The following is a 17897-nucleotide window of genomic DNA, read 5'->3' as shown; positions in this document are numbered from 1 at the left end:
CACCATAGCATATCATACTACACCCTTCAACAGCATGTAGGTCTCTCACTTATGAAAGTATGATAATAAATATGAAAATATGAATAATAAATGGCAAACAGTGATCAATTTCTCCACTGCAAAGCATCTTAAGTTAACAGTCTTAGTGTCATTTTGTTAATAAATACTTGCCCCTTCTAATATTTCCTATTATTAACTGATACGTCACTTAGTTAAGTATGCCAGATCCAAAAAAGATCAGGATGCCATAAGGAGCAAGGGGTGCTAACTGGAAGTATGCAAAAAAAGGTACTAAAGGTGTCAGTGAGTTAAGTACTCGTAATTGGTGGCAAGAACTTTTAAGTTTTTTTCTACTTGAAGGTATATATGGCTAGACATTTTATGGCCCCAGGAATCCCTTGACTATTGTTGTTCATATGTTTGTGTGTTCCTAAATGTCACAGGCAAATTTACGTACCTTGAATTCCTCAATAAGGTCTTTTAATTCCACTGCAGCAGTTTCACTACTTCTAGATGACATGTCACTTTATTTCATGATAAATCTACTTTATGCAGCAATCTACCTCTCACCTGATCTTTTAATATAATTGCATATGATTTTTTCTTTTAATAAAAATTATGAGCCTTACCAAATTCAACAGTCATTGTGTCAGTTTGTTAATTTAGTATCGCAAACATTAACATAACACTTTCATGGAACTACATCCTCTTATGAAAACAAACCGCAAACATGACAGATTTTAGCACACCATAGCTCTAATACATTTTGTCTTGCCATGTAGTATTTTATTTCTCTCTCTCTCTCTCTCTCTCTCTCTCTCTCTCTCTCAGTTTCTATCTGCAGCCTAAATCTAACATACTATATATACATTGAGGGATTACCCCATGCAACATGCAAAATAAGGCACATGCTACCTTATTAGCTTTCTCAAACATATATCTCACAATCATAAATACATCAAATTTCTGGATCTAAAATGTCCTGATTCTGAGCAAATTACCTTGTACAAAGAGACTTTTGTATGTCATGTAGCTGTGCTGCTTGTCAAATGAAAGATAAAGCAAATTTGCTTTGTTTCACATTTGGAACCATATAACATTTTTACTCAAAAATTGAAAAAAATGAGATTGGTATGGGATTATCTGCTGCCATCTCCACTGGATTTCCTTTCAGACTGTGCAGTAGTACATAGAATACTAGACAACATGATTTAAACACTCTTTCACTGAACAAGTCAACATGTCCATTTTTTGAAAATAACATACCAAAGCCATAGCTGGCTCATCTAACACCTGATGCTGTGTTTAGAAGGAAACATGCTAAAATATAAGTTTCAGAACAACTTCCAAAATAAATTTTTGTATTTCAAAATTATTGCTGGGTAAGCTAGACCAGAAACCATATTCTGTGAGACACAGGTACAGCAGCTGTATATTGCAAGTGTGAATGAAACACATAGTTTTTTTTTCTTCTAGAACAAAATAATACTGTGAAATACTGCTTGCCTAAAAGAAACAGGTAGAAACAAAAACAATATGGCTTTATAGAGTTTCATTGGTTTGCTACAAGTCCAGTAATAAATACAGCATTGTTTGTGTAAAGAAAATTACTGTAAACATGAGATTGTGGGAAAGCAGAACAGTCTATGAAAATATGCAGAGCTGTAACAGCATTAATAGGTTCTGAATGACGAACACATTATTCTGCTGTCAGTTTAAAAATAAGAATTTTGATTGGAAAGTATTTTTCAGAAGGTACCATGTGAATTAGTCAGTAGTTTGTGTTCATGTACTTAAGCCTGTCATGTTAGGATTTAGAGATAAATGTTACATTTCTGCTTTATGTGGAATTTCAGCTTGCTGCCATTCTATTTTGAACAATAAATGTAGTACCTCAGACTGCATTCATGTCTCAGTGAATTTACTGAAGATGGAGAGTAACAAGGAACCTCGTAACAATGGTGTGCTCAGTATGCTTTTCTAAAAGAACATAGCATGTTACTTCATCTGCCTGCAAAATATATGACATTGACTATAATTGAAAGGGAGAGAAAACAGTAGCAAAAATGGAAGGACAAAGGGGAACCCAATTCTTCAACTAACCAAGGAATTTATCAAAAATTGGAGACACTAGATGTGGCAGACCTCAGATCATAAAAGTATGTGTTATGACAAATAAAACTGCAGCCAGGCACCAACTTCAGTAGTTTTTTTGTCTGATGCATGGACTTTATCTTTTCTCTAAAGAACAGAAGGCTAAAGGTTTTGAAATGAATCTTCTTATACTTTTTTATTATCGTGTACATATGTATTACTATTTTTGAAGTTTTGTAAACATTTTTTAAACATTTTTCCAACTGGTTTAGCATTTAAAGTGTTAAATAAAGAATTTTAATTGAATAATGAGTTAGATTTTTCCATTGGGAGGTTTTTATATAAAAACTGCTTGAAATTTTTAGTCGAATAGTTTCTGAAGAAGTCTTGTTGGATGAAAGTGGTATCGTAAACTTTGAATAATAACTCTGTTCTCTGGTTCTTAACTACTCTTTTTTCAGTGCTTTTTGTTTTCTAACTTTTTTCTGTAAATGGCTTAGAAGGTTTCACAGGAAGTTTCCCCAGAGATAAGATGTTTATAAACGAATGCTTTTCAGTCTTAGAGAGCATTGATGGTGTATGGTCTAGTAAAGCATTTGATAAAATAATCTCCGCTGATAATGTGCATATCATGAACAAAAGAGAAAACATGCACTGATTGATTAATACAAGTTCTCACAATTTTCAGAAACTGTCATGTTTAAAGACACAACCCTTTTTGCCATTGCAGCTATTACAGCAAAAAGATTCAAAGTTTGATTTTTTTTTTGCAGTATAGCTTGCCATGAAATGGTTAAATGTTAAAAAAACAGTAATGTGTTAGTTTGTCACATGGCCTTGCTACTCTGACTTGTCCAAGGAAGATGAATGAAAATATGTTGTCATTTAAAAGAGAGTATTCTGCCTGACAATGTTTTTCAGTGTTGCAATTTCTGCAGACTGCCGTCAGTGACTGAAAATGAAAGAACTTTACATTTATTTCCAGCTTACACAGATGTCTGTACTACACAGAGAAAGACGTCTGTAAGATGCCTATGCAGAGACACTAAATTCCATGCTGTATGAAAGCCAATCTTCAGATCTTCAAGCTGCCTGCTTCAAGCAAGGGAGAAGAAAACAGTTTTGCACAAGAAGAGACTTTGATTTTAATAACCTTTTCTTTTTTCCACAGGTTCTACTTGCAGCAACATTTTAAAACAGTGATACTTAAACAGGCTTTAATTTCATGTTTTTGATATGTAAACAATGCAGCAAAACAGTTAGGTTAGAAATTCATTACATTAAATCCAGACAGTTTTATTTTCTTTACTTCCTGCTTGATTTCAGTGTGGATCTTTAAACTTTCAGGGTTGTTATATTTTATTTCCATTTGATGTAAAATTGAAAATGAAGGAATATAAGGTTAAAAGTTAGTACTAATGTTGAACTAGGACCTGTTAGTACAGTATTATAATGGTGTTTTAACTGCACTTCTTTTGCAGAGTATTCACTGTAAAAGGCATATACACATTTCTGTATAAATACATAATTCTAAATGCACACAAGCATATGCACACATGCATACACAGACATACAGAACCTTGTGCCCTCACCCCCCTTCTTGAGAGAGGCAAGCTAAGGTTTATGCAGGTATCGTTAGGTTTTATCTTATGTAGGATTTTTTAATGTAGAATGCTTCATAAAGGAAATGAGAGATGCTGCTATAGGTTAATGTTGTATTTATTTATTTATTTATTTATTTATATTTGTTGACCGGGAGTGTCCGACTGGATGTAGGTCCATTTTCAGCAGAGGCCCAGGGAGAAAAGCTCCACAGTTAAAATAAACAGACAGTAGTTACATTGGATTATATACCGATTAACAATTTAACATAGCAATTACTTACAACATATTTACAGATGAAGACCATAGTACATCAGTAGGCAACTAGAATCTTTATCTGTGAAGTACATAACAGACATTAACAAATGTTACAATAAGAAGTTTCTGCTGTATAATAAGTACTAGGCTTATGAGCATCTGAGCTTGCTATAATCAAGGTAGTTAGTGGAGTGGAAAGAAAGTTAGTGATTGGATGGTGTGGGTGATACTAGAGTGGGAGTTGCAAGGGCATAGCCAGCATGTTTTTAGGTGTGCTTTTAGTAAAGTTCTGAAGTGGGTGCATGATGGTATGGAGGTAATTGTGGGTGGGAGGGAGTTCCATAATTTGGCTATGGTGCAAAAGAATAGCGCTTCACCAGCAGAGTTATTGGCTTTAGTGATTTGCAAGTGATTTTTGTTGCTGGATCTTAGTTGTCTGGTGGTGCTTTAGGGTCGGAGTAGATTCTGGAGGGATGGGACAATTAGTGGATGGTTTACTAGTTTGTGGGCGAGTGAGAGTTGATACCATTGAAGGAGGTGAGGGAGTTCAAGCCAGCCCAGTTCAGCAAGTGAGAGACAGTGGTGACTATGGTAGGATGCCCCTGTGGCGAATTTGGCGATTTTGTTGTAGCAGGTCTCTAGCTTGTTTAGGTCGCATTGCCTTAGGTTGGTATATATTGGAGAGGCATAAAGTAGGGTGGAGATAAGGTGGGAATGTGCTACTGAAATCTTTGCTGCTTTGGTGAGAAGTTGCTTATTTCTGTATAACGCTCCTAGTTTTTTGTGGACTTTTTTATGGTCATGAATATGTGAATGTCAAATTTTAGTTTATTGTCTATTTCCACTCCTAGCAATTTGGTGTGTTCATTTGGGTATATAGTGGTGTCTTTTGCTGTGATGTTAAAGTGAGAGTTGTTTTGAGTATGTTTGGTGGGTTGGAAGATGAGTAGTTTAGTTTTGTTTGGGTTGAGTATTAATTGGGCATCGGATAACCAAGTTTCAACAGAGGAAAAGGCTTCCTGTGTGACTTTTTGCAGTTTGGGTATGGACTGGGCTGAGCAGATGATGGTTGAGTCATCTGCATATTATATGAGTGTGCCATGTTTGGTGGCAGAGGCTAGATTATTGGTGAAAACAGAGAAGAGTAGGGGTCCAAAGATGGATCCTTGGGGAACCCCTATGGAGACAGGTAGTTGGGGAGATATGTCATTCTGCCATACAATGGATTGTTGGTGGTCAGACAGGTAACTCTGAAACCAGTTGGTGACTGATTGAGAGAAGGATAGGTTATTGAGGACAGAGATAAGTTGTTTGTGTGGAACCATGTCAAATGCTTTAGATAGGTCTAGGAAAGTAGCAGAGGAGAGATACCCACTGTTTTATGCTGAAGGATAGTGTTAGTAAAGGAGAGTAAGGCAGTGGTGGTGCTATGGTTTGGTCGGAAACCATGCTGAGTATTGGAAAGGAGGTTGTTAGTAAGGCGGTAGTCTGAGACCTGAGAGTGTATGCATCTCTCTAGTATTCTGGAGAGTGGATAGAGAATAGCTATGGGGTGGTAATTGGTTAGTTCTGTGAAGGGCCTGCCTTTGTGGAGGGGAATTATATGTGATACTTTCCACAGTGTGGGAACGTAACTTTCTGACAGAGATCGGTTAATCAAGATGGATACTGGGTAGGCCAGAGTGTCAGGTGTGATTTGTAGGTATTCACTTGGGAGGTTGTCTGCTGCTAATTTGGTGGGCTTAAGTTTAGTTAAGAGTTGTTTTTATGTTGGAGGTAGGTACAGAAGAAAAAGAGAAGGCAGTGGGATGGAGGGGAGAGGGTTGTGTAGTTTAGCTAGTGATAGTATGGTTTGTGTGAAGTGTGTGTTGAATGAGGTATCAATATTTTCTGAGGAGTGAGGGATGTTAGGAAGAGGGGTACTGACTTTACCTGGGTGGAGGATGGAGTTTATGGAGGACCAGAATTGTTTGGGGCTGTGTTGTGAGGAGTCTAGGGCAGACTGGTAGTATTGGAATTTGTCCTGTTTTATTAGCTTTTTGACTCTATTGCGTACTTCTAGGAATTTCTGTCTAGTTGAGGGGTTTTTGGTTTTGTGCCAGTGCTCCCAGGCTTTATCCCTGTTTTTCATTTCTGACTTAGTGGTTTTCTGTTGCCATGAGGAGGGTTGTGCTTTGGTTCTGGAAAGTCTTATGGGGGCTTGGTAATTAAGGATGCTCAGGAAGGTAGTATTAAAAAATTCAACTGCGTCATCAAGACTGAGGTATTTTAGAGGATGCCAGTTACATTATTTGAGGGATGAGATGAATGTGAGTGGGTTAAAGTTTATTTTTTTACATATTTGACAGTAGATGACAGGTTTAGCTTGGTATAGGTATTTTTTGAGTAGAAATGTTGGGGAGTGATCACTGAGGCTATCTGATAAGCAGCCTGTTATTTATATATGACTGGGGGCTCTTACTGACTAGTATCCAATCCAGGATAGTGTGCTTGCTGGAATTTTTATTTATCCTGGTTGGCGACTGGACTAGTTGGGTGAAGCCATGAAGGTTTTAATATCATTTTAATATCATTTAAAACATAGAGTTTAATTGCAAAAATGCATTCTCAAAAAACTGCTTAGTTATTGCTCACAGGAATTCTGATATATGCATAGTGTATGAAAAATGTAGTTTATAAGTACTAAACAGTCAATCAAAATGATATGATTGTTCTGGAAGATGCAACAGGAGGAATGTGGTTTGTACATCTAAATGGGTCCTTAGATATCACAAAATGTGTTTGGTTTTCATTTATTACATTCCCAATAAGAACGAAACTGAGAATATTCAGGTTTCTTAGCAAAATGTGATTTTTATAGACTGCTTTTTTGACAAGAATATTATCAACAGGTAGGTAATATGTTTTGCGTTAACATTTTGGTGGGACACTCTAGTTGTATAGAGGATGATTTATGAGCTTTGAAACACCTGAATATTAAATGATGCCACTTAGTACAGTCACAGTACCAGATTGTTTAAAATAACATTATTGCCGGGGGGAGGGGTTTGCAAGTCTAAATTCCGAAGCCAGTTTTGACTGAATTCACATTTCCCTTAGTACCACAAGATGAAGATCCCAGGTAAACTGGAATCAGCAGTAGATTCAACTAATCAGCAGTAAAAGAGTGACAAGTTTGTTCATACAGGTGTATGGTATCAAGCACACTCATTTCTACTATGCTTTCACAGGGTGACAATATAAGGACAAAACAGGAATGTTTCAAGAGCAATGTAGAGGATGATTATTTACTAACCATAACAAATACTTCACTGACTTCTGAGTGAGGTGAAAAACAATCATGGTTTGACACATAATGCAGACAAAAGGCTAGGAAAATCATTACTAGCTACAGTTAAACAAATCAGTAATAACTGAGAAAGATAAAGGGTTGTAGTATGAGAACATCTGTAGTTTCTGTTATTTATTAACTAGAGTTAAGATCTAAACTGGTTAACAAGGACACACCTTTATATGGCTGACATGTTTAAAGCTATAAAGTTGTTTGTGTTTACACTAAAAACCAGGTGAAATATTCAAATTACATAAATGTGGAGATTCAATGTTTGATTCTGGGCTAATCAGTAACCACTAATCTAACACATAAGTTTAGTTTAATTTCCAACCAGTTCCCATCCTACACAGTTCCATAGAGCCTGCAGGACTCTGTGCATAGGTCACTTTAGCAGTGTACAGTCATGCCTCTTGCTATTGGCTTGCCCAGTAGATCTGTTCCTGCTATAAGTGAGATAGGAAATTTACCCTGGGGATCACGTCAGTAACCCTGCTAAACAGGGGTTCAGGGGAGTAAATATTGTGGGAAGAAATAGCCATGGAATTGTTATGGCTAGCCTTGTACAGGCCCTAGGGCCGATAGCCTAGTACCAACCTATGAACCAGTATTTCACAAATGAAAGGAAGTGGAAATATTTAACTCCACAGACCTCCCATATCCTGGATGACCAGGTAATTCAGCAGATACAGTTCATGTGAATATCATATGTGAAAATAAATACTTCTGTGGGAAAACATATTCCTGTAATAAGTGCCCTACAATAAATAATTGCAAAACATGGAGCATAAATGCCTGCTCTGTAGTGTTAAGTAAAGGCACAGAGTACTGCATGTTTACTTCCAAAATTTCTAGTCATTTAATTCCTTCCATATCCCTAGGAGCATTCATGCCCTCCCAACAAGTTGTTATTGTTTGTCTTTCGGCTTTTTCCCGGTAAGGGGTCGCCACAGCGGAACTCCGGTCCGCTAATGATTGGCAGTAGATTTTTATGAAATGCCGAGGTGCCAGCTCGATGCCCAACCTTCAATGAAGGAACGCCCATTTACACACGCATGTCTTTCAAACGCTACCCAACCGCGGGGAGGACATGCAGACACAGAAGGCACTCCCAAGCCAAGCCGAGAATCGAACAGGAGAACCTCTTGCTGTGAGGTAACGATGAGATAATAACACAGCTTTACAATTTCTTCAGCTACAAAGATACAGGCATGCACATCAATAAGGTTGTCTCTTATACTTCTAAGCTTAGCTGTGTTAATTGGAGACTGTATGCCTTTGAGGGATGACTATGTTGTGATGTGGCAGATTTGTTATTTTGTTGAATGGCTGCAGGACCTGGGTTAGGATGTATGTCACCACATGTTTTTAAGTGAAAAAACAGCAGGGAGTATGTAGAAGGGTGTTTGAATTTCAGCCTTTGTCTAGGGCAAGGCTTGACAAAACAGTAAAATGGAGTTTTGTCAGTTCTATGGCATCATATACTATCTTGAACAACTGACAACAGAGGTGTGGAAGGATGAAGAGTTACTTGTTGTTGACCCCTCTATTTGCTTCACACATAAAGTCACCTTTGGTTATCTGACCTCATGATGAACTGTTAACTGCATGATTAACTCCTGTCAATCATCCATTCTTCCCTTCTTTATGATCATGCAATTCAACTCAGGACTGAATTCAGGATTTTCAGGAAAAAAAAGCCAGCTAACATTTTGATTAAACAACTCCCACAAATCATACATTCTTTCCTATATTAAGTATTTCTGATGCAGAGGTTTCATATTCTATTAAACTCATCTATTCATTTATCCCATGATAAATATGAACTGCAGAATTATAATTAGTCCATTTCACAATGTCTACTGCACATTAAATCATTGGAATAGCCAAAACAAGGTAACCACCTTCTGTGTTTATCTGAGAGGATGGTAAGTAGAAGGGATATCAAATGTACATTTATGGGTCAGCAACCTGCATAATATAACATTTTAAAGTCAAAGAAGGCACCTTAATCATGACTATAAGACAGTTTACCATAGGAATTCCACAAAAATCAGACCTTGGACGTTTCTTATTCTACATATTTGAAATTACATTACTACAATTTTACCATCCAGAAATATCACAATGTATGTACATGATATGATAGTACACAAAACAAGTAGTACTCCAGAATTGCAGCTGGTTATACAAAAAATATTTTACCTCCTTATCATATGGCTAACTAAAAACCTGCTGAAAAATAAAAATAGAATCACTGTCACTGCATTCAGGCCATCAAACAATTAACATCCTTCTTTTACCTAAAATTATTACTCCCACTAATGTTCCCATACTCTACAATAATATAAATATACTGGAGCCAATTCTTTCTGTAAGGGATCACACAGAAAAAGTAATTAAAAATGTTATTGTCCACATTAAAGCAAACTATTTTATTTTAACGGCCTGACCCCAGAAGTCAGAAGAGCAATAGGTAAGAATTTATTAATTCCTATGCAAAAGTATGCTTTGCCCATACTCACCCTAGACTCTGTTCACCAGCCTAATACAACCACTACCAATACAATATACACATTATAAATCTCTGCCCTTGGCACCTTGATATGTGCATCATTGTATCTCACTCCAAAAATCCAAGAACCTAACCAGTATAGCTAGATCTGCTCTCTTTTATACAGCCTTGCCTGCAAAATTCTCTGTGAACACTACAGTCCCTCAATTGGCTCTAAACTGACACTAAAACACTCATCATACTCCCTACATAACCAAATATCATTATCCTTACATTAGTGAGGTCTCCATTTAGTCTGGCCTCAGAGAAAGATATTTCAGTAATAGGCAAATGGAGCAGCCTTCCACATGAAATAACACAAGGCACCAATTACAAAGCTTTTGAATGCAACTCATATGACTACCTAAAAGAAAACTACAAAGGCTGCTGTATTCTAGATAAAATATTATCTTAACACACTCCATACAGCAACATCTAGTTTCTTCCCATTTAAAGTACACTCCATAGATCAAACGGATGGCATCAGCTAAGTAAGTATGTAATAAGAGCTCTCTATAAAACTGCTATACAACTACCCTAATTATCCTTTCACCCGTTATTCTCATTCTTATTTCTGTCCTCAGCCTCTAACTTCCCTACGCTCATTTCTCATCAAGTACTCTTATAGTTCGTATAACTTCTCTCTGTCTCTCTCCCCTTACTACTAAGACCTAGGGATCATTTCTCTGATGGTATGTTATACTCATAACCCATTATAGGATCATCTTAAGTCTGACATATACAAAGATTTTTTTTCAGTCAATATGTTATTTTTAATGCCACCTACATGATGATCCTTTTCTATTTGTCCACTTATTATGGGGGCAAGTTCTATGAAGATGCAGAGCATGCAGTGTATACAGGGTTTCCTAGCATCTATGTTTCCTTTCTTCTTAGACTTAGGTTGTTTATCTCATTTCTGTTATCACTGTTTTAGTCATTGTGAATGTATTTTTCATTTAAGTTGCTTATTTACACTGTACTGTATTTTTGGCTTTGTACTTTAATATTTTCAATTTAATTGCTTGCCATTGTGATTGTATTTTTCACTTAAGTTGCTTATTTACACTGTACTGTAAGTGTTTTTGGCTTTGTGCTTTAATATTTTCAATTTAAGTTGTTTATCTGCACTTTGTTGTGTTTTTGCCTTTGTATTCATGTAGTTTGTAGTATATATCTATAAACTGTTCTGTGCTTTACCACTCACATCATAGCTAAAAAGAATCCTGAAATACCTCATCCACCCAGATTATAAAAGCAAACAAATTAATAAATTTATTTACTGGTCATATTTTATTCTATAAAAAGAAAATAAAAATAAAACAAAACTCAGAGATACTAGATATTTAAACCGAAGGCATAAGAAAACAGCTAGAAGTAAACAAGTGAGTTCTTATGTGATTGCCATTTATTTCAACATTTACTTAATAATCAAGGTTACCCTTACTTGAGGCCTCAAAGTAAAAATATTCACTCACCAGCCTCCAGTTTCCTCCAGTTAATGTTATTGAAGAAAGGATGTGCCCTTAGGTCATCACAGTTCCCATTCCTGAATCCCAGTCTCTTGGTTGGATCTTTTACTAATAATGCCTCACAGAAAGATTTGCTTGCATCACTGAACATCTCTGAGTATGTTACGGTGTCATTCAGAATGCGCTTCTTCAGTTCTTTATTTTCGACCTGTAAGTGGAATAAACAGAATGGTGGAGGAAGGGTGCCAAAGATAAATATTTTGAGTTTAGTTTTCACTAATGAAGTAGTACCTGACCAACAAATTAACATTTTCTTGTCTTCTTAGCACTTAACATTGCTAACTTACCATACAGTAAATTGCTAGTGTCTGAACGCATTTTTTTATTTTCCACAGAAATTAATTTTTTTTAATAATTCAGTGTTTCAGATATTTATTTGCAAATTCCACAATCTCAGACATTAGAATGACGCGGGATGTATAATTAAGCAATAACCGATGACGTGGTGTGGTATATTGAAGATTTACCCATGGCTGATGTGGTTTAATCACGAGGGTAAAGCCTGAGTGATTAAATAAAGCCAACCATGGATAAATTTCAATATACCACAACCACGGAGTCAGTTATTGCTATTATACAATGACATTATTTAAGAAAAAAATACTTACTTTTCTTAAATAATGTCTTTGTATAATGGCGCATTACTGTTCTTCCACCGGTGGTGGTATACTGCTTCCTTATGTTTATGGACTGTGCATGCGTATGGGACTTGCATTCCTATGCATACCCAGTACATCAATGCTTTGAAATGGAAGCAACGGAGAAAAGAAAGTCTCCATTGCTCCATTTGTTTCTTTTTTTATTTATTAAAAAAAAAGGTTTTGGACACTTTATACCAACGGAAAAAAGTCCGGGTGACCGCTGGCCAATCAGCGTGCACATTTTGGAATATTAATGGGGGGTTATTGTATAATTAACATCTGGTTACAAGATGTCTTGACTTTTTAGAAAAGGAAATCATCACATTTACCTAATGAAACAAAACATTTAATCACATTTCATATAATGCATTGCAATTTATATAGTGAAGTCTTAAAGGTACAAAGGTGCATAGTGCCTTAACTATGATCTAGATAACAATTATTCAAATAGCAGTCAGGGAACTGAAGTAGACAATGGAGGAATGAGCAATAAATGGCAGCTCTACTATCCTTGGGGGAGGATAGTATGTTTGGTGCCACAAGAAAGATGCTACATATCGATAACAGCACAGTATTCAGAAAAGCAGAATGTAACTGGAATTCTAAAATAATGCTTCACGTGGTAGCTAGAATTGCTGTATGTGTGGAAACCTGCAAATGCCAATGGACCAATACTGACTGAATGTCCCACCTCAGCAGTGTGAACTTTAAGCCACCAAGGTGTAGTATTAGGGACATACAGGGAAAAAATCATCTCACAAAACTCTAAGGATGATACTACACCCAAGGTTAGTCATCTGCCTAAAGCCAGACTAGGATCAGAGATTTCTGCTGCTAGGTTCCTTCACTTAGAGGAGTGGGTCCAGATCAGGATGGCAAGCTGACAATATTTCCAGGTAGGAGGAATTCTGAAGGACAAGGCAAACAGAACACAAGAGCAGTATTAAAAAGAGATTTCAAAAAACATATATAGTTATTAAATAAACAATAAAGTGTTCCTAACAAAGGTATGACATCCTGTATATCTTCTGGTTTCCTAAAAGAATTGCAAGAGGCACTATGATATTCTTTCCTGTTATAATATGTAGAATCACATTATATAAAATATATCCTATTCTAGCATTTATAGCCAGTGCTGATGAGCAAATATAAGTTATCATACAGAATACTGACATACTATAGTATATGAAGTACCATGTTGTAATCTAATCTGAAATATTCAGTTTATTATTATTTTTTATTTGACTACCTGAGCGCAAGCATTTTGTAACAGAAAAATGACAAATTCAGCAATATAACATGCTGATAAATAGATAAATAATTTACATCAACACCCACAATCCCAACACAGGCCAACATTAAATAGAAATCTACACCGCAAATAAAAAATAGTCAAACAAACAATACACCAGCAAACAACAGTTTCAAATGCATATTATACCATGATCCCTCCAAAACGTGCACACTGATTGGCCAGTGTGACTTTTTCCATTAATGGATTTAACATATGAGAATAAAAAATAAGCAACGGAGATCTCTATGTTAAACCCATTTAACATAGCAGGCTGTAAAAAAAAACAGAAAGCAAGATCTCCGTTGCTTTTTTGTAATCTCGCTATGTTAAATGAGTTTAACATAGCGAGACAGTTTGTTAAACTCATTTAACAGACACCAAAAAAAAAGCAACGAGATCTTTTCTGTTGCTGCTTTTGCTCAGCTCTGATGTACCGCGCAGTCGCACAGTACATCAGAACTGCCTTATTGCTATAATAATTGTCATAAAATGTGATAACTATATGAACAAATAAAAATTCTTGTTCAAGCCTCGTTCAAATGCAATGAATTATTTACCCTTGCTAGTATATTTATAACAGTAAAACAGATGATATTATGGACATCATTTATATCTTGGAATATCCTGTTTCAGATAAAGTTTAATTGTTATACCATCATTTAGACACTAAACACGCATAACATCAACTCTGAGTTACATTTACTCTCTTTATATTATAACTAGTATGACATGTACCTTCCCAATTATTTTTGGCAACTATTTGTGAGACTTGACATTTAAACATAATTTCAGGACCAGCTTCAGTAGTATGTCTTGATAACATGTTCCTTGTATTATACCTTTGAATGTCTATAGGACATTGTATAGTGCAGCTGTGTAACATTCTCTCATCCCAATATCAACTTTACCATATTCATAGCTACTAACTACAATATGCCTTTAAAACAACAAGCAACATAACCATTGATTTACTCTCTGCAATATATCAGTGGCATATATTAACAAACTTCTTGGTCACTGACCAAAACAAAATTTCTATAAAGTTGTTGCTATGTTCACTTATAAACTCAAGTTCAAAATCAACAACTTAGGTAGAGGTACTTGCAAAATATCTTTGCAATTGTTTTATTTGTCTGTCACATTAATAGAACATGTTGGCAGGATAGATTTGTGTCCGAAAGACTCCCCCATCTGTGGAACAGATTCCCTCTCCATGTCACGCAGAGTACCTCTCTAACCCTCTTTAAGAGTAACCTGGAAGACTGGATGGGAAACAGAAAATATACCCCTGGGATCCCACCTGTGTCCCTGCTGGACAGAGAAAACAGGTGCTGACTTTGAGGGAACATGAGCAAAATTCTTGGCTAGGCTTATAAGGGCCTCCGGGCCAATAGTCTAGTATTGTCCTATGATCCTATGAACCTATTTATTTTGCTGGTAACTACAATGGCATAGATAAGTGCCAAATTTCCAGCTCATTGTAATTGTTTTAAATATTACTGCAGATACAAGACTCAAGGTCTGGCTGTAGCATATTCCAGGAGAAGCTAATTTTAACTTCTGTAATCATGTCAATCACAGCAGATATTTGCTTGGAAATAGTAGAAACAATTTCCTTTCAGTTTGTGGCTTTGCTGCCCTCTCTTCTTTTGTTGTCTTTCTTCTTGCCTTTCTACTCTGTGCTTCTTCCTACTCTCCAGCTATTTCTTTCTATCTCATGTGGCTTCTCTTTTGCCCTAACTGCAAGCCTCACCTTCCTGTGTAGGCATGTTGACTTTCTCTTGTTATTGTTTTTTGTTCCATCCTCAAACCCTCTTCTGTAGTTCTGAGAAAGGTATCTTTAATCCTCGCTCATAGCTTGTTTACAACTCAGTTCGTCACAACTCATGTAGCGCATCTTTAACACCATTACCACCTCACCATAACCAACTCTGACAGACTGCCAGTGCTATCTTTGTTGTTGTGATTTTACTTTTTGCATACTTTATATCACATGATGTCTTGACCAATATTGGCTAATGACACTTCACCTGGACATCCTTGATTTATTCCATCTTGATTAGGATTACATCCAGAATTTTCTCCATTCTGATACTATCCCACATCAGTTGACTGAACTACCTGTTGCTCCAAGACTTCAATCATCTCCTGCTCCCTACTGTGTAGCCGAGAATTTCCCTGTCTACCCATGCCAGATTAAGATCCCTCATGACTATAAATCTTGCCCTCCACTCAGCACCTTTATTCTCTCATCTAGTCCATCATCTATCACTGTTGTCAAGTGTGGGGGCCAATACACTGTATTTATCTACCAGCACACCCCCCCACCTCAATTCCTCCATTTCTGTGAAGGTGACATCCCCGCTGAAAGGCACAGTTACTGAACTGAATTTTTTCCACTCAGCTCTAAGCATTGACATCTTTTTTGGGTGAAGTTGTCCATCTCTAGCATAGAATGTGTCTCTGCTACACATCTTCCTCCATCTCCCTAACAGTCCCAAGCCCTTCCATTTGTCCACTACCACAGTCAGTCATCACATTCCCTAGTTCTCTACATCCTGAGTGTGCAAGCTGTTACAACAGGTACCTGTTCTTAAAATGCTACCTACAAACCCCATCCTATTAGCTCCTTGCCACCTCCCTGGTCCTATTTGCTATCATCTCAACTGTCTCTTCCCGTGTTATTTGGGCCTACAAGCACAACAATCTGTGCCAAACCTTTCACTATTGTTGACCACCTTTTTCACTATGCTGGATGGTAGGAGTTATGAAGCTGAACTATGTGCTTTTATCACAAATGTGAGAAGGAGGTAGGGGTTATGTAACCGAAATCCATACCACTATCACTCAGATATGTGAACAAGTGGGTGACTGGCCTTAAGAGCTTATATGTGCATGGCAATCCTGGGTTATGACCAACACCTCTCACACCCAATAAGCTGTGCATTGTCAGTTCCAGAACAGGGTTATAATCAATGACTTCCCAATATTTTACAAACCTTATTCTATGACCAGTGCCTTTTAGTGTCAAATTAACCACACTGTTTTCATTGCTTTTTATACACATTTAAACATCAAAATATTTTCCAGTGACAGTACCTTTTATTTTTTTACATTGTAAATACCAGAAACTTGTTTGTAGCACAGGTGTTTTACTTTGTATAGAGTCTCTGTTATGCTATTTATGTAGTATAAATCAGTCACATGATTGTAGTGTAACTGTTTAGTTAATTATAGATTTGCTTTACTTACTGTCACCAGCATACAGATAATTGTGCACCCTATTTTTATATGACTTTATAACTTTGTTGATTTCATTACTTTATATGATCTGTACTAGTTAATTTGTTTCTTGGTAGCAAACCCAGAGTGAATCTATAAATGATCCACTTGGATCAGTATGGTCTTCTGTGGTCTAAATAAATAAATAAATCTGTATTAATGGTGCAATGGTGTGTGTGTGTGTGTGTGTGTGTGTGTGTGTGTGTGTGTGTGTGTGTGTGTGTGTGTGTGTGTGTGTGTGTGTGTGTGTGTTTGGATATGGGAGGAGTGAATGAGGGGGATGACTGTGTTAACATGATGCATCAACCACCAGCGATGATTACTGCAAAGGCAGCAAAAAGGACCTGTTATTGCCTGTAGTAACCAAATAGTGACTCAGAGACATACATATTAGCTGATAATAAAGTCTTTCCTAATTGTGCTTAAGGTGTATCTGAACTTCTGGTTTCCACGATCATGTTAACAGACCCATTCTGCACTATCTTACAGTTTGCAGTCAAGCCTGTTTATATATCCTAGCCATAAGTTGCTACACTGAATTAACAGATGTAGCTTTTACAAACAGGTACAATCTCATAGGTTCATAGGTAGGTACTAGGCTATCAGCCCAAGGGCCTAAGTAAACCTAGCCAACAAGGTTTCCTGGCTTATGCCACCGAATAAAGTTAATTTCCTGTGCCCCTGTGATCTCTGTGCCTTTTTCCAGTGAAAAGGTTTAAAAGAACTGCCAGATCCTAAATAAATCATGTCTCCTTGCCGCTCCTGCAGTATAAATACAACATATAAAGAGCATTACTTTACTAATGTGAGGGCAGTGAGTGAAAAGAGAGACAGACTGCAAGTGCAGCAGGAATCTTGCAGCCAGGAGAACACACTGCCACAGCTCAGGGTGTTTTACTTTTATACCGAGAGAAGGGATAACACTTTAATCAGAATTAAGCATGACATACAATTCTGGCATGTCAAATGCCTTTGGTCTGAGGAAGTCATACATTTTTGAGGAAGAAACTTTTCATACAGTGCTCGGTGCTTGCTATAGCCTGCCTTCAGTTCTGAAGAAGATGACGGTGAAATACCACCCTGTTGAAAATGTTGCATGTTGTGTTGTACTAGGAGTGAATTAAATATTCTAAAAGAACTACAAACTGTAAGTAAAAGGGACTGAAATTAGTTGATCAGAAGTGCAGTTGTGTATCTCTAAGATAATACAGTTTAAGACTGTAGTTCTATGCAAAATTTGGCAAAATAAAAAACATTTTTTTTCACTCCCACTGCTCCAAGTATGTTTAACTGTTTATATGTACTCATG

General features: G+C 36.7%; 1 protein-coding gene across 1 annotated transcript in view; it reads right to left on the bottom strand.

The window, feature by feature from the left end:
• Positions 1 to 17897, bottom strand: part of LOC122802868 (rhodopsin kinase GRK1-like) — a 506474-nt gene that overhangs the window by 49467 nt on the left and 439110 nt on the right. The window contains exon 6 of the mRNA XM_044072666.1: positions 11318 to 11519. Within this exon, the coding sequence (XP_043928601.1) occupies positions 11318 to 11519 (202 nt within the window). The remainder of the gene's footprint in view (positions 1 to 11317; positions 11520 to 17897) is intronic.

The sequence above is a fragment of the Protopterus annectens genome, chromosome 5.part0, assembly GCF_019279795.1.
Source record: "Protopterus annectens isolate FY-2018-M chromosome 5.part0, PAN1.0, whole genome shotgun sequence".
NCBI lineage: Eukaryota > Metazoa > Chordata > Ceratodontiformes > Protopteridae > Protopterus > Protopterus annectens.
Note: the sequence above shows the minus strand (reverse complement) of the source record. Positions and strands in the feature narration are given on the sequence as shown.